A 23,952-nucleotide genomic window follows, 5' to 3' on the forward strand; every position below is an offset into this window, starting at 1 on the left:
GGAAACTAACTAACATTTAAAACCTACACTGAAAAATATCTCTGCCAATCAATTCTCTCCGTCTGACGAGGACAGGAAAAGCACTAAACACTAAATGATGAGATCAACAGTCAAACTGATAAACCAGCTGAGCTCCGGTCACACCCTGCTGGATCTGAAGCCAGCAGCAGTGTGGGCTGCTGCAGGTCAACAACATTTCTAATACTAAGAAAAATGTCCTGCATGAAGCTTCAACAAGGAACTTTCTTTTGTTGTTGATTCTGGCAGCCCCTGTTGCAAAAGTAGTCTGATCCATCTTTATTCCAACTTGAGAAAAAGACTGTCAGAATATTTTCTCTCCCAGGGCTCCTGTATCAAAGCATTTTATATTTTAATAATGCAACACAACTGGTGTTGCTTTTGGCCCATTGTTAATAATTAAGTTTCAGTTTGGTTCTGCAAGGGCAAAAAGTTTGGGCACCCCTGCACTAGAGGAAAGATCATGGGGTCACCGAAATGTCCAGAGTTCTGGTTCTGGTCACTGTGGTGCAGTATTTTGTTGCCAAATGCAACCCCAGAACATGTAAAAGATGTAAAAGATTGTTAATCAATCCATTAACTGTTTTAAGCATTTAAACAATTATACATGTATTATCAACATCTGAGTTTGGCAGAACAAACATATAAATTGCTACAAATTACAAATAATTATCAAATATATCAAAATAAAATCCTAAATACTGGAAAAAGAAATTGTATCTAATTAACACACAATTAGTTTGTAATTCAAAGATTGTAAAAAGTCCTTCGCTACAAGCTGATATTATAACATTTTCATCATTTAGTAGTCTCAGTGTTGGTTGGGTTTGTTGGGTTCTGTGACAGATGGGACAGATTATTTTGTTATTTAGTCTATTATAAAGTAACTTGGTTTTAAATTGATCTGTTTTTTTAAGCCCCTAATGTTGCCTGCAAACTGTCTTCTAATGAGAAACTTCCAACATATCATATATATTCAATCAATTGTTAAGGCAGCCAACTATTGATTAAAGAAATTGCTCAAAATTTGCATCCCTCTTTGATACTGAATTTAATTGCAGACATTATTTCTTGGGAACAAAGCTGGAACATCTAGAAGCGACGGCCATTACATAACCCTGTGGTATCATATATTTATCGTATAGACTCCTGTGAGTCGGCATTCATTTAAGTGGAGAAAATAAAATGGGGAAAAATTCCTCTCATGTCGTCTTTGTATTGGAAGAGAGTAAACAAAACAAGATCACTCTCGGTTGTATCGATGTGTCTAAAAAGATTGGCAGGGATTATAGGAATACAACTTGTTCAGCAAAAAATGCAGAATGGACTTCAAAATATTCATCTCTGGGGGCACAACGTAGTTTTGAAGAAGAAATTCAAACTCAGAATGTTAATATTTACAATATTAATGAGGTTATGATTAATGTGTTTTCCATAAGTGAATAAACAAGCTGTTCCAGAACACTGTTTGAAGCTAGAAAGGATGCAGGATCCACCACATGTAAACAAAGTAACACAATATGAGCTGTGTCGTCCTTTAAGGTCAGTTTGTTTATTCAGTTTATTCAGTCATGAAAACGAAGAGAGTTTGATTGTTTAGTTTGTTTAGGCAGACAAAAAAATCAGCCAATGAGGATCTTTGTCTGCTCATTAACATTTCTTCAAAAAAACTACAGAATGCACCTTTAATGATGCAAACTTGATCTCATGTTGTTAATATCATAGATTCAATAATAAAACAAATATCTTTTGAAATGATGATAATTATTGATTTGTCTGTGGTGAAGAACTGCCAGCATTTTGTGGGACTTGGATACAAATCAGATTATAAATAACTACCTGTTTGGGCAGCCAATCATTATGAGATTTAACAAACTGGTCCAGATTATGAACATTAACATCAATGATGAATTATTTATGAAATGTTAATATTAAAGAGGACATACTCTGCTTTTGGGGCTTTTGCCTTTCCTTGATTGTGTTATGAAATATTTTTGTGCATGTCGAAATTCTGCAAAGTGAAAAAGCCCAAAGTCCAGACCAAAGAGGGTTTGTCTCTTCAAAGGAAAACACTGCTACCCTGCCTGAAATACCTGGTTTGGAGTCGAGCATTTACTTCTGAAACTTATGTGCATCACTTTCTGACTAAAATGGAGTGTTGAAGACACGTTGTGAAAAGAGATGCTGCAGCATAAACCATATGAGAAAAACAATGTTTTTTGAAAATTTTAATATGTAAATGTATTTTACTGGGACCCCCAAATAAAAGCATGAACCTGAAATTAGCATGAAAGTACCTCTTTAAGACATGTTTTAAATTGTGCGAAATATGTGTACAGTGTTTCTTTATGTAATAAATCCACAACAATTCTGATTCTGTGTGTTTTCAGTCGTCTGTTCAGTGAGAGGACGAGTCGTTCTATATTTAAGGTGGACGTCTCAGTTTGGGTTCATGTGATGTTGTTGACTGAAGAACTGAATCTCTCTCTGCTGTTTCTCCCTTCATAAAATAACCAAACAATGAATAAAGACAGTAGATTAAATGAAAACAAAAACACTAAAAACTACTAAAAATTCAAAAAAAAATTCAGATTCAGAATACTTTATTTATTATTAATCCCCGGGGGGAAATTGTTAAAAAAAAAGAAAAAAAAGTAAAGATTAATGTTGAGGATTAAAACCTGATTTACTTGCTGTGTTCACACTTCAGTGTCAAACACTCCTCTGAGTGAAATGTGAACCAACAACATTCAGCAGAGTTCTGACCCACCCATCTGACTCACCTGAGACAAACAGGAAAAAGTCTGTTGGGGTGTGTGTGTGTGTGTGTGTGTGTGTGTGTGTGTGTGTGTGTGTCTTTAGTACAGAACCACAGACAGACGATCAGATCCACCTTCAGACTGAACTAACAACGTCCTCTGAGTGAGTTCATCTACAGGAGAGAGGAGGAGGAAACTACAACACTGCAGACGCTCCACACACTGAAGGTGAGTCCGACCAGAACCAGAACTGAAAGTAAACTTTAGTGAAGTGAAGGAGGAAGTGGAGCTTGACTGACTGTACTGTCTGCTGTGTTCACAGCGTCACTCAGAGACAAAATGGCTTCCAGGTTAGAGGAGGATCTCTGCTGTCCGGTGTGTCATGATGTCTTCAGAGAGCCTGTCGTTCTGTCATGTAGCCACAGCTTCTGTAAAGACTGTCTGCAGAGCTGGTGGACAGAGAGACAAACACAGGAGTGTCCAGTTTGTAAGAGAAGATCTTCAAAGGGACATCCACCTTTAAACCTGGTGTTAAAGAACCTGTGTGAGACCTTCTTACAGGAGAGAGATCAGAGAGCTTCAGAGGATCTCTGCAGTCGGCACTCTGAGAAACTCAAACTCTTCTGTCTGGACCATCAGCAGCCGGTGTGTCACATCTGCAGAGACTCAGAACAACACACCAACCACAGATTCAGACCCATCGATGAAGCTGCACGACAACACAAGAAGAAACTTCAGGAAACTCTGGAGCCTTTAAAGAACAAGTTAAAGGTTTTTGAAGAAGTTAAAGTGAAGTTTGATCAGACAGCAGAACACATGAAGGTCCAGGCCCGACGCACAGAGAGGCAGATTAAGGATCAGTTTAAGAAGCTGCACCAGTTTCTAGAAGAGGAAGAGGAGGCCAGGATGGCTGCACTGAGGGAGGAAGAGGAGCAGAAGAGTCAGATGATGAAGGAGAAGATGGAGGCTCTGAGCAGAGAGATAGCAGCTCTTTCACACACAGTCAGAGCCACAGAGGAGGAGCTGAGAGCTGAAGACGTCTCATTCCTGCACAACTACAAGGCTGCAGTGGAAAGAGTCCAGCAGCGCCCCCTGCTGGAGGATCCACAGCTGCCCTCAGGAGCTCTGATAGACCAGGCCAAACACCTGGGCAACCTGAGCTTCAACATCTGGAACAAGATGAAGGACATGGTCTCCTACACTCCTGTGGTTCTGGACCCAAACACTGCTGGTCTAAAACTCATCCTGTCTGAAGATCTGAGCAGTGTGAGACTAGGAGAGAGACAGAAGCTTCCTGATAATCCAGAGAGGTTTGATGCTTTTAGGTTTGTTCTGGGCTCTGAGGGCTTTAACTCAGGGACTCACAGCTGGGACGTCGAGGTTGGAGAAAGTACAGACTGGTTACTGGGTGTGATGGAAGAGTCTGTCAAGAGGAAGGGACGCATACTGTTTGGATCATGGAGAATAAAGTTTTACCAAGGTAAATACTCAGTGCGGTCAGGATCAGCTCCTGACAGTGATCTCGTAGTGCAGAAGAAGCTCCAGAGGATCAGAGTGAATCTGGACTGGAACAGAGGAAAGCTGTCGTTCTCTGATCCTGATACTAACACACACCTACACACCTTCACACACACTTTCACTAAGAGGATGTTTCCATACATTGCCACTGCAGATAAACTGAAGATATCACCTCTGAAGGTGTGTGTGACAGTGGAACAGAGCAGGTAAAGAAGTATCTAATCTCTGGAAAGACGGCCCTTAAACAAAACTTTCTCTCTCTGCAGTAGAAAGACAAAATTTGTTTTTAATAAATGCCACATGAGCAGTGAAAACAGTAAAAGGGCTGTGGTGTTCACTTGTACCATCTGAGTTTGCTGGCAAACGTTTGGGGTCCTGGTTTTGGGCAAAATTAAGAATTTACCATTTCTCATTTGCATAAATTACCAACATTGTCTTTACACAGAGCTAGTTGAAAACTGACAAAGTTCCCCTTCAAGAAATAAAGATGATAATTGTATCCATGATGTTTTCTTAAAGGTGTTATTGATCATCATTTAAAAATCATTCAGCTACAATCATAATAATATTTTTAAGGAAAACAGAAACTGTATTCTGCACCGTTCTACAAGCTCTGTAGACATTTCATTTGGAAAACTATTTTTTTTCGACAGAAAAATTATATCAGTGACCTTTTGGAGTTTAAAATCACATAATTCAACCTGTTAATCTTCACCTGCTGTCTCATGATTCAGAAAACATGGATGTTGAGTTTTCTGTTTTTTAGTTTGGCAATTTGCTTTGTGTTTCTATTGTCAACCTTTTCATGGATAAAATGATTAGTTTCTGATCTCAATGTGTGTGTGTGTGTGTTTTAAGTCCGCTCTTTGATAGGTAAACATCACTGAAGGATACGAGTCCCCTCTTGGGAATTTCTTTAAAAAGACTTAAAGATCACATATGAAGTAACACTCTGGTAAGAGACCTTAAAAGAAACTTTTCTATTCTATTTTTTTTTTCCAAATGAAACAGAAGGTTCCCTCTCAGATAGTGGAGACATGTAGACGTGTATTTGTGTGTGTTTGTGTATGTGTGTGTTGTTGTTGAAGAACCGAAAACAAAAGATGGACACAAATGAACAAATCAAGTAATAACTAGGTGTTTCGTTGTTGTGATCAAAAAACATTATTTAAAGTTCTAGTCCAGATCATAAAGTTTCCAAACAATAAAATTTAAGTTACATTAAATGATCCAAAATACCGTAAATTTTTATTCTCCTTTTGATGTAATCAAAGTTACAATAATTCTGATTCTTAGACTTAGACTTCTCTTCTCTTTATTGATCCTTTTGGGATGACTCCCGCAAGGAAATTGGACATTGGAAATTGGATTCTGTGTGTTTTCAGTCTCAATCAGTTGAACTCTGCTGTCAGTCGTCTGTTCAGTGAGAGGACGAGTCGTTCTATATTTAAGGTGGACGTCTCAGTTTGGGTTCATGTGATGTTGTTGACTGAAGAACTGAATCTCTCTCTGCTGTTTCTCCCTTCATAAAGGGTTCCATTCCGTTTTCTTTCTGCTTTTACCGCTTTATCGCCCCTTTTTCAAGGGGGTTGCGGGGTTACTGGGGCCAAATCTAGCTACTCGATGAGCGAAGGCCAGGGTACACCCTGGATGAGTCGCCAGCTCATCGCAGGACCCTTACTGATGGCAGAGGCCGCCCCACAGGGTGCCAACTGCACATCAGGAGCAATTTTAGGGTTCAGTATCTTGCTCAAGGATACTTCGACATGTAGCTCAGTTCCACCCTGGGGAGCCGGGATTCGAACCAGCGGCCTTCCAATCACTGGTCCACCAGCTCTACCCACTCTACCCTGTAAAGGGTCAAAAATGCAAATATATTATGAGAGAACAAGAAAAATAACCAAACAATGAATAACGACAGTAGACCAAATGAAAATGGAAACAAAGTTACAAACAATTACAACAAAAAGTAAAGATTAATGTTGACAAATCAGTTTTGACAGACTGAAGGCTTGATGTTTCATCCACACTCAGCATCTGAACATGTAAAACGACTGACGGCCAATTTAATGATTTTTTATGCAAACTTTGTTCCCGGTCAAGAAAAGAGCAAACTTCCCTGCACATCCTGTTAAATGATGAATAAATGATGAAGATTGTTAAATGAGATTTGTTATTGAGATTTTCAAAAATCTGAGGTAAAAAGTGTGTGTGAATGAAAGTCTCCTCTTTTATAGCTAGACATCGACTTTTGGCAATTGTTTTGCCCAAAAAACAACAAGAACACAAATTTAAGGTAATATTCTGGTAAAAGACCTTAACAGAAGTTTTCTATTCTATTTTGTTATTTCAAAATGACCAGAAACAGAAGGTCCCCTCTTAGTGGAGAGATGTAGTGCCCTTTTGGCAACATAGACGTGTATATGTGTGTGTGTTTGCGTATGTGTGTGTTGCAGAGTTTGCTTGTGTGTGTGTGACCAAACTTCCCTGCACGTCTTGTTAAATGATGAATGAATGATGAAGTAATGAAAATGAGATTTATCATGGAAATGTCATTTAAAAAAACGTGAGATTACAAGGTGTCTAATTTGTGCTTAGAATAAACATTTTAAGGGTCAAACATTCAGGACGTAATGTTGGTGAGTAAATTATATAATGAGGTCGTTATAATAAAGTGTTTTCATGTGAGCAGATAATTAAAACCACTTCAATTCTCCACCTCCAGACTCTCCTCGTGTTTCACCAAAATATTTGTCTTTCTGTGTGAATCCTCTCATCCAACTAGTGCCTTGCTCGAGGGAACTTCGCTGTGTTTGCATCCAGCTGTGAAGAGAGCTGTGCTGCTTTCGTTAATCATCGAGTCGCAGGCTTGAGTTTCGAGGATGGAGCCTGACAGTCACCTCAGGCCTCAGCAGAATGTTGATTTCTGCTCTCATTAGTGTTGATTATCCGCTGAACTTCACTCCAGAAACAGTTTTAATCTGAGAATTAGACGGTACGTTTGGCTTTAGAGTTCAATCTCACACAGTTCATGTCTGCAGGGAACTGGATACATTATCTGGTTTACTCAGTGAGTAAATTAATTTCTGAGAAAACACACGTTCACCATTGAAGCAGTGAATCCAGGACTTTTGAGAGAAGTGTCATTGAAGCTGCTCTGTATAACATTCAACCTGCGGCCTCCTCATGGAAACTAACTAACATTTAAAACTCACACTGAAAAAGATCTCTGCCAATCAAGTCTGACTGTCTGACAAGGACAGGAAGAGCTGAAGACACTAAACGATGAGATCAACGGTCAAACTGATAAACCAGCTGAGCTCCGGTCACACCCTGCTGCATCTGAAGCCAGCAGCTGTGTGTGCTGCTGCAGGTGAACACACTCATGTTGATGATGCTCACATGCTGATGTTCAGCAGGTGTAAAGTTTACAATGCTCATCGTCTTAATTAAGCATGTTAGCATGCTAACATTTGATAATTGCAATCAAAAAGCTACAGCTGAGGGTTTCAGGAACTTAATTAAATAGAAAACAGTGCAGCAGAATTTAATTTGGCTTTTCTGCACTTCAGGTTCCCTCGTCTTGAAGTCACAAAGTTGTATGTTTGAATGAGTTTTTAGTTACTGCCTGAAATAAGCTTGTGTTAACAGAATTTAAGAGAGTTTCAGGTTTTGCTCAGCAACATGAAACACATCATTAAAGTCTCCACATGTTAAAATTGGCCTGTGTGTCTAAATGAGACTATGGAGGTTGTCGAGGACATTAAGTGTCATCACAGCGAACACAGAGACTCATCTGATCACAGAAGGAGGAGAAACGGTGAAGATACAGATCCACTCGGTCCACACAGATAACTGTCTTCACAGCTGGAGGTAAAACAGCTGCTCTGTAGTCTGTTGGTACGACAGCGGATACTTCTGTACCTCTGGTTAGACGGCAGCAGGGTGAACAGGTGAGTTGGTCGTTCACAGGAAACTGTGTGTGCTTCGTTTTCCTGTGTGTGTTGAACAGTTCACCATCTTTGTGAAGGTGTAATGAACATTACAGCCTTCAGGGGCCGAAAACTTGGGATTTGAAATGTCACAAAATAAATGGGAACGTGTCCGTTTACATCTGTCTTGGAGTACTGGTAGTAAATGCAAACATGACAGAAGTAAATGGACACAGGTTGTAACTCCACCCTCTGACCCTCACAGGCTGCCAGGGACCACTGACCTCATTAAACCCACTACTGTGTGTGTGTGTGTGTGTGTGTGTGTGTGTGTGTGTGTGTGTGTGTGTGTTCATCTGCTCACACTTCTGTGCTAATGGCTGTATTTTCACAGACGGCTGGTTTCCTTATTTCTGGGCCGTCTGCAGGCTCGTAAGGAGGAACAAAGTCCACCTCAGTGTTTATGGGCCGGGCTCTTTACACAACGTGCGCTACGTGCTGCTCTGTGTTCTGTCCGGTTTCCATTCTGTTTTATGTGAAGCCCTTCGCTGCATTGGATCAGCGCCTCCCACATAAACATGATTCATGTTCGCTCTGGACTTTTTTTTTCGTAGCTATAATCTAAATACTTTCTTCGTCCCTTTGATCTGATTAAGTTTAAATTATAGAAAAATCCGCTCTTCGTTTTGAGCCTCGAGTCAAACAGTCATATCTTCATTTCCATAAACAGATGTGGAGAGAACGACTCCCTGCAGCCTGTTATTATACACGGTTCTACCACTGAGCTTGATTTTTCTTCCATTAAAGCTATATCAAGACTTCCATATTAAGAAAAACTAATAATCTCAATTAGTTTACCGTCAGTGTTACACCCCCAGACACTAAAAACAATGTCAGTATTTTAACATAGGCTGTAAAATTCAGTCACTATCTCACCGCTGCTGTTATCCAAGTCTCCAGAAGCCCCGAGAGCACAAACTGATTCGAAAATAAGTTATTTACTCCTTTGAGGTCATGGGTCCTCTACGGATGTGCTACGCGCTAACGATTTTAGCTCAGCAGCTACAGTGAAGATTTTGACTTGAAGCGTGTCAATAACATCTGTACAGAGTCTTTGTTTTCTCTTTAGTCGCTCCAGGATTTTCTGTGGACGATGACACTTCACCTGACTTTATCTCATCAGGAGGGAGGAGATCACATCTTCATATTTGGCTGAACTGTTCCTTTAATTCTGTAAAACTGCAGCTTCTACACTTTGTCGACTTTAATCCATAACATTAGTGAGTAAATAACTTCAAAACAATACTACTTCTTAAAGATGCAATTGTAAGATTTTTTGTTGAAAACAACCAAAGAAAATTGATGAGAATAACAGTTTTGATGTATTTGAAAATATATTACCTGAAGCTAACACGCTAACCAGCCGCAGCAGCTGGTTCCATCAGCACCGGGGGAGGAGGTAATGATGAAGTTACATTAGTGGATGAACTCATCCAGTAAAAATATCACTTTTCTTTCTTTTGGTAAATTAACTGACTTTATGTCCTGAACCCAAACACACGACCCTGCTCATCACTCTGAGCTCTGACGCTTCACAGCAGCAGCTCTGCTAACAGACGGGAACCTGCAGAATAAAGGATTTCTACCTCAGATGCTGCAGAAAGCTGTTGTTGCTGGACAGAAATAGATCGAGCCGACCACAGTGCATAAAAAAAAAATCCCACCAGTAGAATTTAATAAGATATTTGCTCCCGATCTGAGGTCTTCACCTTCTTCTCCTCTACAGATCTGCAGAGAACGAGTCTGACTGAAAACAACACGGCAGCGTTTCTGATTAATTAGATGAAAATACATTTAATTAGAATTAAGATTTTCTCACAGTGCATCTGAAGAAAACAACACAAAAACATTAAACTCTGCATTTGTTAGTTTTAAAGCTCAAATGATTCGTCGCCCAGATGATTTGATAATCGATCACATATTAAAACATTTTCAAGCAGAAATACCGAAACACCCACTGACTCCAGCTCATCTGAGGATTCACTGCTTTACTACTTTCATAACATCTTGTGAAGCGAACGATGAATTAAGAAAATAAACAGCCACTGGTTTGAAAATGTACTTACTATTTGTAATAATTATTGTAACTTTATTAAAAGTATAACTTTTATGCCCCTGGGCCCTGATTGGCTGACAGCAGCAGCTCCTCTCATATTAAACTCTGTCTGCTGATTGGATGAATTTCACTTCAAATGCTGCAACATGGTTGGACCGGACAGATTTAGACAGAGCCAATCAGAATGGAGCAGATGTCCCGGAAACACACAGACGTTAAAGTCAACATCTAAAACAAAATGTCCCCTTGAACAGTCTGATAATAAACCGCTCTGTTTGAAGGAGCAGAGGAACTTTTACGCACACAGGCACAGATTCTCCTCTCAGCTGCCAACAGAAACATTAAACATTTATCTTCTCAAATAAAACTCTGTTAGGATTATCTCACAGACGCAGAGGCCGCTGGCATGTAAACACTTCACTTCATTTCCGACATTCCTGCCTGTAAATCTGATCCACAGAGAACAGAGAGGCCCGGATCTGAACCTGGACCCGAAACAGCACCGACACGTGAATCAATAACAACGCAAATTAATGATTTTATTCTCCAGACATTGTTTTTAAGGTTGCACTGGCAGTTTTTTTTTTTTTTTTTTTACATTCACTGACTTAAGCTTATACATTTTACACATCAGCCACAAACGTCCACAACAGTTCACAGAATGAGTCTGAAGCAGCAGCTGAACCTTCAGCCTGCACACAGAGCGAAGCAGCATCGGATGGCACACTGAGCCCGAACTCCTTTATAGTAACGAACAATAAACGTTCCGAACACAATCAGCAGCGCAGCGATGTGACATCCCGGTCAGGCGAAGCAGAAGCGCAGCCGGATGGTTTTACGCACGGCGCCTCCAGGTGCGCAATTTACGCGCGCTTGTAATTTTTTCTCCTTTTATGTTTCTCACGTTTAAACTGTGATAAAATGTATAAAAGTCATTTGATGCAAAGTCAACAACATCTAACACACGACCCGCAGCCGTCCTGTGAACATGACTCTCCAACATGATGAGCGCAGTGACGAAAGGTGAAACTCCGGCAGCACTAACGAACAGCTTTACAGTGAGACAGACTGAAACACAGAATCCTCTCCTCTGCTTCACCTCTGCAGCGCGTCCGTGTCGCACTGGTCCGTTAAAACAGACAGTCTGCAGTTCTCTGTCTCCACGTTGTTCAGCGGGATGGCGATGTGTGAATCGTCCGGCTCCGCTCTCACCGTCCCGGAGAACGGCCGCAGGGGGCACGTGTTCGTCCCGGTGGGCGAGGAAATCCTCCAGAACAGATCCTTCATCTTCTTCCGGAACTCCCGGCGCATGAGGCAGTACAGCACCGGGTTCAGGCAGCTGTTGGTGTGCGCCAGGCACACGGTCACCGGGTGGACGTACGTGTGCACCATGTAGTACGTCCTGTCCCAGTTGACCAGGTTGAATTTCACCAGCACGCCCCAGAGGGTGATGGCGTGGTTGGGCATCCAGCAGATGAAGAAGGAGAGGACGACGATGGTGACCGAGCGCGTCACCCTGGACCTCCGCTTCACCTGGTTGTTGTTCATGCTGCGCAGGCGGACGAAGCGCAGCAGCATCAGGTAGCACACGGTGACAATCAGCATGGGGAACACGAAGGCCACCAGGATCTTCTGGAGGTGGTACAGCGCCAGCCACGACTGTCCGTCCGGGAACCCCAGCAGGCACAGCCTCTCCCCGGCCACGCTCTTCACCGTGGAGAAGATTGCGGTGGGCAGAGAGGCCACCGTGGCGGAGACCCACAGCCCGGCGATCACCCAGCGCACCGGGCACACGCGCCGCCGGGTCCGGTCCTTCAGCGCCGAGGCCACCGACCAGTACCTGGTGACGCTCATGGCTGTGAGGAAAAACACGCTGGCGTACATGTTCATCACCGTCACGGAGAGGATGATCTTACACATGGCGTTTCCAAACGGCCAGCTGAAGTCCAGAGCCGTGTCCACCGCCCAGAACGGCAGGGTCAGCACGAACTGGAAGTCCGTCACGGCCAGGTTGAGGATGAACAGGTTGATGCTGGAGCGTTTCTTCCTGCCCCGGCGCACTTTCATCAGGAAGAACACCAGCAGGTTCCCGACCAGCCCGGCGGCGCACACCACCGAGTACACGATGGAGATGAGGATGCGCAGCGTCGGGGAGCCGTCCGCCGGCACGTCGATGTCATCCAGGCTGCTGAACCGGTCCTGTCCGGCGGACCGGTTCCAGGAGGACGTGTTGTTGTGGTTCGACAGCTCCATCCTCTCCGGTAACAGATCCCACCCGAGTCCACCAGAGCGCATCACCTCCTGCGCTCCTGGAGAAAAGAAGCTTCCAGCGCGGTCAGGTGCGCAGAGCTCATGTCGGTCAGGTCTCTGCAGCTGCGCTCACCGCCGCCGGTCACCGGTTCACTGCTGAGCCCCGTGCGCGCGCACCTCACTTTATACTCTGCTGGTGCCCGAGGAGGCGCGTGCCCGACGGGGGACAGGCGTGTCGTTTCAAGACGCAACTACAGCAGAGGACAAGAAGGCAGGGCCGGCTCCAGAGATCCACGTCCCCCCTCCACCACCCTCCACCTCCACCTCCACCACAACATGACATTACAAGACATTAAAAACAAGTAGAGAGACAACAAGAAACATTAAAACAAGTTCATAAATAGGACAGTAAGCTGAAATAGAAGGTTTACAACAGAGGATCTAAAACAGAGGTCTCTGTACAGAGACACGCCCCCTGTGCACACACACACAGAACAAACATCTGTAAAGAGAACAAACATCTGTAAACACATTACAGAAACTTCAGCACAGTGCAGCTGGTCAGGGGACACCAGTCAGTCTGCCCTGCCATCACACAGATCCTGGTGCTGTTTGGCTCTCTGCACTTCCTCTGACGGCCACTGGAGGCGCTACAAGCAAGTTAATCCCATCAGAGCTCCAGTTAAAGAGGACAGATTCTGCTTTTGGGGGGTTTGAAACATTTTCTAACATCTGCAAAACGTCTGCAACGTGAAAGCACTCCAGTCAGTCAGCAGACATACATTTGTGTTATTTTAGATCACACTACCTTGCTCGGTACAACCCGCCCTACTCTGCCTCTGATTGGCTACATCCTGACCGTAATGTGCTTAATGTAGCTCACACCAAAGACTGAAAGGAGGCCAGATGTCTCACTCTGTGGCTAAAACTGAGCATTAAAGACACAGTGTGAAAGTGATGCTGCAGCGATGAACTGTTAAAAATAATGTTGTTGTTGGTTTTTTTTTTAATTAAAGCATTTAAACTTTTTCTACCAGGACCCCCAAATAAAATTATGAACTGGAAATGTTGCATCATGTGACCTCTTTAAACTGTCCAGCAGAATTAAACATGTTCACAGCTGCTTTCTGGAGATAATTGATCCCTTCAACTTTTATATAACTCACTGCTTTAAATCATATTGAGGCTTAAAGTGATGCATAATGAGGGGGCGTGGCCTCTCTGAGTGACAGGTAGCTGTGAGCTGTCTGCTGCTTCACCTCAGATAATTCATCACTGATCTTCACCTCTCGGTCGTGTCGTTGCTGTTTGAGCCTTCTGGAGGATTTTTTAATGCAAACATTGAACATAATCTGTCTTTCTGTGTGTTAACTGGACCCACAGACTCCGAGTGGAGGAACGGAGGCTCTTTGGGATTAATGAGCTGCTCAGTTAGCGCAGAGCCCGGACCTTCTGGAGGAATTAACACCTGGTGTCGAACAGAGATTTATATTGTTTTTTAATTTTGATATTAAAAAGAGGATTTATCGTCACTCTGGATCTCAATTTCTCTGCAGCAACGAATGCAATGTGAAGAACTCCACTGTGATGTCCTGTAACTCTCGTTTTTGACCCTTTTTCATGGAGGGAAATGTCGGCGAAGGCTTTGTTGTGGATGTCACTTTCTTTTCAGCGATCATAAAGTTTAAACGCTCTTCTGTTCCATCTGCAGTGTTTGGAGTCTCGTGTTGGACGAGGATCCGTCGTTCTGTCCCGCAGCGACACGAGGCTGCTGCAGCGTTTCATCTCAGAAATGGGCAGAAGTTGGACCTCGTCTAGTGATTCAGAACCATTCCATCTATTCAGAACAGTGCACAGAATATGAAAATATTTCCACACAAAGGACACAATGTGACTGCACAGCAAATAATGTGCAAATACACAATTTATTTTTGTTTCTCTTTATAGATTTACATACTGCCAACAGATTCTTAACATCAGATTGAGTAAATGCAAATTAAAGACATAATATTGCAGATAAAAATCCAGAATCTCACCTTTTCTATCAGCAGAAAGAATGAAGACTGATCGGCGTCGATATGAAATCAGTTTAAAAATGAGCTTAAAATAGCTCTTTCTCTCAGAATGTACTCCCTGATCAATATAGAGCAATAACAGTATTACCTCAGGAAGTGAATAAGTGGATTACGTACCTGACGCAGGTTCAGTCAGTTAATGAATCCACACAGAGACGACAGCCAGCAGCCAGATGGCCCGCGGCTGCATTTTTCCCATCATGCTCCTCTGTGATCCAGCCGGCTGAGCCAACATGGCTTCACTGATCCTCTTCCACAGCTCCCAGTCGCTGCAGGGAGACGTGGCCTGTGGGTTCAACACGCAGCACACAGCAGGCACAACTCATCCAGGAAGTGTTTCTGAACTCAGATCCAAAATGTCCGTCACATGAACACGCAGCTTGAACGTCCACGAGGCATCTGGACGCCACTGTGTGTCTCTGCTGTATGTTCAGTGCACCGCTGCATCCATGAAGCTGAACGTAAACAGCCTCCATCAGACTGCAGCCGAGTGTCTCATGTCTCAGTTTATACGTTTGTTCAATCTGCCTGAATACGTCACGTCAGGTGTGTCAACACCTTCACATCGTTCATGTTAAATCTTCTCCATGTCTGTGTTCAGAAACCAGCAGCGTCCATCTGTCCCTCAGTCCCTGAACACCACACCTGCTCCTGACCTCCATCTTAACCTGATTTTAAACATTTGGAAAACAGAACAACGAGCGCCCTGAAAGCCAGGATGGACTCAGTGCGTTTCTCCAAAACCACAGACAAGTTGAAACTGAACACTTCTTCCTGTTGCAGCTTTACGTCTCTTTAGGTTGAATGTTCTGTTTCTCTCTTGTCACCACGCTGTCATTGTGCTCTGGTTGGGAGTAGAAGAAGTCACAGACGGAGACGGTCCGACTCATCCGGTGGCTGTTTGGCTGTATTAACTCTCCCATCAGGGGGTGTAGGGGAGGCTGGTGCTGAGGTCAGCTAATGAGCTTTTAATGGGAACGTGATATGTCACATTTGGTGCAAATGTCAACCTCGGATGGATCTGAGGTTTGAAGAAAAGTAAACTGCAAGTATTATATCCTGGTGAGGGAGCAGCTCATTAGACCTCCTCAGCTGGTGTTCAGAATTAGAGGCAGACATGTTGATTGACAGCTCTGACACACTGTGACTCACACGGCAGAAAGGAACATTTCATTTAGGAAATTCATTCAACTTTCATGTGAAAGTTTTACCCACATGTCAGCTTGGCCTCGGATCAGGAATGTGTGTCCGCGGAAATGTTATGCAGATCATCCGATGAATCTTTATTGGAGGCTCCTCGGCTGTCCGCCTGCAGAGCTCTCATTAACTCAGTCCGGAGAAGTTTGAGTGTTAATGATGCATCATTAAGTTTCTTTATGTTTCATGGTTTAAAACATAACTAATCTAAAACCAGCTGCCCAGAGTGAACGCAGCCCGACTGCACAGAGTCAAATCATGACTGTCCATGTGATTCTGTGACTTGAAGCCATCTGACACATGACGTCTGAAACACGACTGACTGCTTGGAAGTTGGTTGTGGACGCTCCTGATTCTCTCGTGAAGACGGTTCACCTCCAGAGTCGTCCTGCAAACACATGAACAACATGTCTCAGACGAACACGGAGGGAAGAGTGTTTCCAGAGAACACCAGACCTGCTGACTGTCTGTCTGTCTGTCTGCCTGACTGACTGACTGACTGACTGACTGTCTGTCTGTCTGTCTGACTGACTGACTGACTGACTGTCTGTCTGTCTGTCTGTCTGTCTGACTGTCTGTCTGTCTGTCTGTCTGTCTGAGTTGAAGCATTAATAAAAAATAAAACAAAGTAGAAAATAAGTTCATAAACCTTCAAACTAGAAAGTTATGAAATATTCTAATAAAAAGCGATCATCGTTATCTTTAATCAGGCGATTTAGATATAAACAAACATTAGACAGAATCCGTCTGATCTCCGACAGGTCGCTTTATATTTAATCTCTGACCTGATTTAAAATAGACAATACAAACTTATATAACCAACAACAAGTTTAGTGTTGAGGTTTGTCCTGTGGATCCTCTCAGGTCACCGTGTGAGCCAACATGTGCTGATTATCAGTAAAATAAACAAAGCCAGTTTCCATCAGACTGCCTGGAAACGAGCTCTGACTTCAGGCCTGTGAAACATTTCAGTCAGGAACAATATGTGGCAGCGAACAGCTGTAACAAGGAAACATGAAAACAAAATGAAATGTTATTTCAGAAACAGTTTGATTGCAGGAAGCTGCAGGCTTATCAGAACAAGTGAGTCTGATTCTGTGAGTTGCTTTTTGTTTCGATAACGTCAAGAAAATAAATGTCAGAGCTGAAAACAGAAACGTTCCTCTGAAAAACACGACGGATTCTGTTTAAAACCAAGAAGGACCTGATGTCAGATCAGTGCAGGAGCCCACAGGAACATGAAGCCAACATAAAAAGCTCTTCACCAGACGTCTGCATCGTCTGTCAGCTGATCCTTTCATCGCAACATGAAAACAAAATGTATGCAAAGATCCCGCAGAGAAAACGCTCAACAGCCCCGAATATACAAAACACTGAACAAACTGTACGAAACATGACGAGCGTGACTCATATCGTCCTGTGGCCTTCATCATGTGGACGTTATAGTCTGCACTCAAACAACTCATCATCATCATCATCATCCTCATCATCATCATCACTTTTAAACTGTCAGTCTCCTCCTTTGTGTTTCGTAGTGTTTCCCTCCTCTTGTTCCTGATTGGCTCTCTGTCTTCATGTGTCCAGCTGTCAATCATCCTGCACACCTGCAGCTCGTCCACCAATCAAGACTCAACAGAACAGAACACCTGCCCGGTTCCTCGCTGCAGTCTTCATCACCTCACCTGTGTGGTAACGTTCAGACCGGTCCGTGTTCGAGCTCAGCAGCAGAACTTTTGACACTCGTCAGCCTCGGTCCTGCTCGGCACTTCAGAACCGTTTAACAATGAAATCAAACCTTCAACCGTCCGCTGTGTTCTGCTGCTCGGGTCCACAACGATGGAACACAACAACAACGAACACTTTCAAAAGTCTGCTTCGTCTTTGCTGCTGCAAAAGAATCAATTCACATGAAAAACACAAATTCAGTCATTATGAGAACAACTAATATCCGGTTCTGTTAACTTCATGAGGTTCTGAAAGGCCCGAGATGTAACGACCGTGTCTGATGAGATGTCTGTTGGATGGTGCAGTATGTAGCCTCTAATAATAGTAGTTTCTCCACTGATCTGTTCTGAGGTCAGTTAATGGCTGAAGAGTTTTGTTTTCCTCGCAGTCTCCTGGACGTAACGACATCTCAGTCAGCGTCCGGAGCTCTCAGTTACAGTTTGACTTCCCAGCGGGGGGCCGTCCTCTGTCTTCACTCCAGGGATGAACTGTCCAGTTGCTCTGTCTATAATTTGGACCCAGATGAATGTTACAAATGATAGATATTCAGCCAGAGAGACGTCACAGACAGCAGGAGTGTCGCTCTGAGCTCTGCAGCGGTGAACCATCATCCACAGGTCCGGCCTCCCGCGGAGGAGCTTCACCTGCTGGAGAAGGAGCCATGAAACAGCCAAACACAGGAAACTTCAGTCCTGAGATCTGTTTTACACTCAACAACAATAAAAGGTGAAATTTGTAAGAAATAGTGGTTGTATTTTTGTGTTTTTTAATGAAAATAGATGTCAAAATATTTCTGTTCTTGACATTTTTGAGTTTATTTTGTTGACTAGTTGGAAAGCCAGTGAGGGATCAGGTCATTGTCACTGCATCCTGCTGGTTGTTGGGAGTCAAACTGTGACGGTGGATTAGCAGGACACTGGTCCTACTGGGATTAGATCTGTTTACTCCGCTGCTGCTGACAGTGTGCTCGTTAAATCAGTTTGTCCTCTTTCTTTCTGGGTCAAATCTGAGTTCACCCGGGGGAAAACGTCTCTTCTGAGAAGTCTATAAATGACTTTTAGAAGGTAATAAAGTGGTAAAACAATAAAGCAGCAGACGCTCACATGATGCACGAGTATAAAGAAGAGATTGGATCAAGGGTCACTGAGAGAGGGAAGCTGCAGGTTCATCATCCACATTTATCTGCTGCGCCGTGCTGCTGCTCTGGTTGGATTAGACACAAACACGTTAGCTCGATGACAACATCATGTTTCAGTCACCACAGGGAAGCTGGAGACGGGATGAAGCCTCCATCAGATCACATTATGGTGACACTCACACATGTTGAAGGATCTGCAGCTGGTAACTCCGCCTGTAACTCCACCAGCATCACCTCCACCTCCAGAGTGAGGTTGGTTAATAAACATGAGGTGGAGTCTGTCAGTGCGGCACGCGGCCTCTGACACGTGCACATGTGACCACGTCCGAAGTTTGTAGAAACAGCGACTGCCAACGTTTTCTCTTGTGACTCTTCTTCTGGCCTTCGTCACGACGTGCAGCAGAAAACTGAATTAATTGCGGCTGATTTCATGTTTTCTTTGGCAGAGCAGAGAGGAGAGCTACAGCAGCGTAGCCGCTAGTTAAAAGAGAGACATGGCCTCATTTTTAAAACATTCTTCATGTGAGAAAATAATGTGCAATAATTCAAAGTATTATTTTTTTGACTGACCCAGAGGGATGTTTGTTTTAATATCCTTCTGTAAGGAGAAATCCAGTTGTATGAAATGAGTGGTTATAACATCAGATGTCAGGTGTGTTGTTGTGTTTCTGTCTGAGCGGCTCGGTTCTGTTCAGGGAGACATCACTGTCTGCTTATTATGGTGTTTACTACAGAACTGATCTTACAAACATGAGAAGCAGAGGTCTGCAGGCCCGGCTACTTCCAGAAGGAATCTCAAACAAGATTTTCAACTTGTTCACAGGTCAACTGCTCGAGGCCTTTTTATTTCAAATCATGAATAAATCTCTCAGGAGACGAGGCGTTATTGTGCAGCGGTGCTGAGAGAAGCTGCCTCTGATTCCTCCGGGACGATAAAACGCTCCAGCAGTCTGTCACGCCGGGAGAAAACACATTAGTGACCGCCGCTGTGAACCGCGGCGGCCTTCATGCTCAGACTCAAGTGGCTGCAACGCTAAGTGCTTCCATCGCTGCGTCCGAGGGCTGTTTGGTCCTCAGATGGACACTTAACCTGCAACAACAGAGACGACCTGCTGCACGCTGACGAGCGAGGACGAGGCAACATGTGGAGGGCTTCCAAGAAAAAAGACTCCATTAAGATTTCTCTCTAACAGATTCTCCTTTACTCACGTCTATTTCAGCTACCTCCACCTAATTTATACATTTCAAGTACTTTAAAATCCCAAACTCAATACAACCTGTGCATCATATATCAGGACTGAATACGGATGTTTTTCTGCACTGATGGAGTGATTTGAGTCAAGAAGCCAAAATATGACAAGGAAACAAACATTACAGTCAGCAGACGTTTGCAAACATTAGATTTCTTCTCTTCTTCTCTCATTTCTTTCTTCTGTGGATTTCTGTCACATGGTTTTTTTTGCAGCTTGGCAAAAAACAAAACAAAGGAGGTTTGCTGCGTGTTGTGATGGGAGGAACTGGGCCGAGCTGCTGGAGGAACAAACACCCGGAGTCACATCAGGTTCTGATCTGATCCGGAGACGTGTACAGACAGGATGACAGATCAGAGATGACTTTTTATTATTATCTTCACTGAATCCACCTTTAGTGGCGCTTACGGCTGACAGTTTACAACGTTTTCCAGTTTATCAGTTCAGTCGTGTCGTCGTCACCTTGAGTAAACTTGTGGATTTTCTCTGCGCAGCACTTAGTTTGTGTATCGACACACAACAATCCTGAGATTATTATGCTGTCTACATTTCTGGGTCCTTCTGTGTGGGCTGATAAGCGACGAGGCTCAGGGGAGATTTTTCAGGGACATTTTCTGCATCTGAAAGTGTCGAATGAAGCATAATCAGAGTTTCATACTCATCTTGTCCATTTAATTGACATTTCTCTTCTGGAGCGGCTCCAAACTCTCGCTCTCCTATTACTCTAATTTAATGACAGTATCTCCTGGCAGCTGAAGTGGCCGAGACGTCCCGCTGTGTCTTTGGGCTCTGGAGGTCGATGAGCTGGAAGAAATGAATAACAAGCAAAATATGTGTCTGTAAAAAAAAAAAAAAAGAAACCCAGAGGGATCAGATATGAGTGCGAGCAGCCAGTTATGTCATAAGATGAATGCATTTAATAAGACTCCTGAGATCCAGAGAGCCTCAGGAGGAGAAATGATTCTACTAAATAACAAATTACAGACAGCGACAGAGGTTATGATAACAGCCACGACCTCACACTCATTTCCAAGTTGTCTCTCATAAATGAAGATTAAGGACGGCAGTGATCTAACCCGTCACCCTCCATCACAGCAGGACAGAGTCCACTGTGAGGTCTGACTTTAACAAAGTGAGCTCAGAGTCACCGGACCGCGACGATGTTATCTTCTTCTCCCGCTCACAGCGACGTCTGATCATGTGACTGAAGTTACAAATGAAGGTCACATGATGAGCAGAACAAGTTGAAGAAGAACTTCAGTAAATCAGCGTTTAGATGAACAGCTCTGCTCCCGGCAGGTCGTTAACAACCGGCCTATCAGAGACAACAATCAGGAGAAGGATGACAGCTAGAGAAGCCTGTTCTACACAGCAGCTTCACAGATCTGTTGTCCTGCTTCACCAACGCTCACATGTGCTATTATGCCAAGCAGACACATAAAGGTGTTAATCAACTGAAGATCAACCCGGGTTTACCACATGTAGCCACGAGCACGTTCTCACTAAAGAACACGACAGGAGAAGTGAAACATCGACACACACACGGCTGCTGAATGCAGCAGACAACACTGGACTGTGAGAGCAGCTCCTGATGACCCAGTCTTACCTGTGAGGTGGTGACCTCTGGTGGCCGGAGTTATTATCACAGCTGCACAGGAGGACCTCAGCTGAAGGAGCAGGAGGAGTCCGCTGGTCGTGTCCAACTGTGGAGACCAGAACGATCCAGACCCAGACAAGTCCAGGACTGTGAGGGAGTCCCACGCTGCATGACACATGATAAAATATGGCTTCTGCAGACTTCAGCCACTAGAACTGATCTGAAACATGCATTCTCATGAGAACGCCCGCAGAAGACCAATCAAAGTTCAGATATATCAGAACCAAGCTGATACTTGTGCAATAATTTTTATAGTGTTTTGATTATTTATTATGGTGATCTTTTAGCATGTATTACTTATGTATAGTGTATGTATGTGTTACGTTATGGGATATGTGCAATACTGTTATGTGTTTGTCAGTGATGGGAAGGCTGATGATGTATTGTTTGTTGTCATTGTGGCTGTCAAGGCATTTATGGCGCAGCTGTTGAGTCCAAGACGAATTTCCCTGAACGGGACAATAAAGTATATCGTATCGTATATCTGCCGACCAGACGTATCGTATCTGTGATTATGTTTTCTGATTGTCGGCTGATACGAAATGTTTCCTTTTACAGAACATGATGCAGAAACAGATGCTGGGAGTGATTTATAATTCTTAGATAATAAAGTTTATTGTTAGAGTGTAAATATCCTGCAGCCTCTGTCACAAGTGTTGATAACATCAGATAACAGTGAAATCCCTGAAGTTGTGAATCCAGAGTTTTATTAGTCTGAGACAAGACCGAGTGAAAACCTGCTCGAGTCCGAGACGAGAACTGAGTCCTGAAACATGAAACACTTCTCCTCAGGTGAAGAGGTGAAGCATCCAGGTGAACCTGAAGGTACCTCACTGACTACCTGTACTGAACACTGTGGTCCTGTCTGTTAACAGGACAGAGCGAGTGAGGTGAATCTATCAGCTGATGGGACAATGAGAGGCAAGTGGGCAAGATCTGGGAGTGTGAGCGAGTGAGCGGGCGGATGTGGGAGTCGGGTGGACAGGTGGAGGACAGGTGTGTGAAGTTGCTCCTGTGCGAAGTGAGAAAAACACAGAGATAAAAAGAGTTTAACCAGCAACAGTGATATATTAACTACATATAAACTCATACAAATGAAGCATTTATCAAAAACACTGAACGCTTCAAACAGGAAGTAAAGACGAGCCAGCAATAAATAATAATACTACACATGAATACAGAGAAAACAGTGCAGCAGCAGTGTAACCACACGTGTTGTGACTCTGTTTTGTTTCACTGTGAGCTGTTTGACTTTTGCACAGTGACCTCGCTGATTTATGTGGAAGTGTCGGGCTGCGCGGACACGTCGGGTGTTGTGGGCACATCGAGGCCGTCTGGCCAGCTGAGACTGTTTTGGGAAATCGGCCTCTCTCAAGGTTTCTCTGAGTGATGTGATTCTGACTGTGAGGGTTTTGTTGGATGAGTTAATTAGATAAATAACACAAAGACAACCTTGTGTGACTCATCTATTATTTGTTCACTTCTAAATAAGACTTCCCACCACACACACACACACAGACGACTGTGTGGTGCGAAGTGAACAAGGTTTGATGGTCTGTTAGTGAAATGATTCGTATTCACTCTGCTGATATTCATCCTGTGTTTCAGACTCCGGATCAGCGTGAGGTCGCGGCGAGGAGACTTCCCTCGTCTCACCGACTCTGTGTGACGCCGCCGAGGCCGCTGACAAACAACATGGCTCCCTGAGGCCTCTGAACCAATCACTGCCAAGAATACGCTCAAAGACTTTCAGCACAATTAATATTCAACAATCACTTTCACTCGTTACTGATAAGAAGCCGCCTCTGCTGCTTCACAATTAAAGGCCACTCATTATCTGACAGGTCACATGTGACGGGGGTGCGCTCTGATTGGCTGAAGCGGAGGGAGGTTTTGTTCCTGGAGCTCGAAGAACACGATCTTTCCTCTGCTGCCTCCTTCAAAACCTTATTATTATTTTAGTCCCACGGGTGGTGAAATAAGAGGAAAGGAAACAGATAAATCATCTCTCGGACTGAAAGAGAAACAAAAGGACTGAAAACATTTTATCATTCAGTGACATTTTCACATCATGTCCAAACTGAGGCTGTGAATAATAAGAGACATGTTGAGACTGTGTGCTGCTGTTCGCTCCATACGACACCCAGCAGCTCCTCCACCGCCGGGGAGGGAAGAATGTGGAGTGAGATTAAAGAAGACAGTTTGATTCGTCGACAGCTGCTCCTGATCACATTATCAATATCTGCATCCAAGTCCATGATTTATCTGGCAAAGGATCAAGAAACTAAATGTTGGGGATATCAAGATTCATGTTTTA

General features: G+C 43.6%; 2 protein-coding genes and 1 long non-coding RNA gene across 3 annotated transcripts; 2 read left to right on the forward strand and 1 right to left on the reverse strand.

The window, feature by feature from the left end:
• The first annotated feature begins 2,829 nt into the window (after positions 1-2,829).
• Positions 2,830-4,595, forward strand: LOC115585972 (nuclear factor 7, brain-like). Its single transcript, XM_030424672.1, has 2 exons — positions 2,830-3,005; positions 3,100-4,595. Exon 2 carries the CDS (start codon positions 3,117-3,119, stop codon positions 4,503-4,505), a length of 1,389 nt encoding a protein of 462 aa, XP_030280532.1. The 5' UTR covers positions 2,830-3,005; positions 3,100-3,116; the 3' UTR covers positions 4,506-4,595.
• A 5,470-nt stretch (positions 4,596-10,065) lies between these two features.
• Positions 10,066-12,856, reverse strand: rxfp3.3b (relaxin family peptide receptor 3.3b). Its single transcript, XM_030424673.1, has one exon. It carries the CDS (start codon positions 12,636-12,638, stop codon positions 11,439-11,441), a length of 1,200 nt encoding a protein of 399 aa, XP_030280533.1. The 5' UTR covers positions 12,639-12,856; the 3' UTR covers positions 10,066-11,438.
• Positions 12,857-17,494: 4,638 nt separating this feature from the next.
• LOC115587093 (uncharacterized) lies at positions 17,495-18,333 on the forward strand. The gene is made up of 2 exons (XR_003984965.1): positions 17,495-17,894; positions 17,979-18,333. It is a non-coding gene; the product is annotated as an uncharacterized LOC115587093 (long non-coding RNA).
• The last annotated feature ends 5,619 nt before the right edge of the window (positions 18,334-23,952 follow it).

This window comes from Sparus aurata, chromosome 8 (genome assembly GCF_900880675.1).
Source record: "Sparus aurata chromosome 8, fSpaAur1.1, whole genome shotgun sequence".
Classification (NCBI taxonomy): Eukaryota; Metazoa; Chordata; class Actinopteri; order Spariformes; family Sparidae; genus Sparus; species Sparus aurata.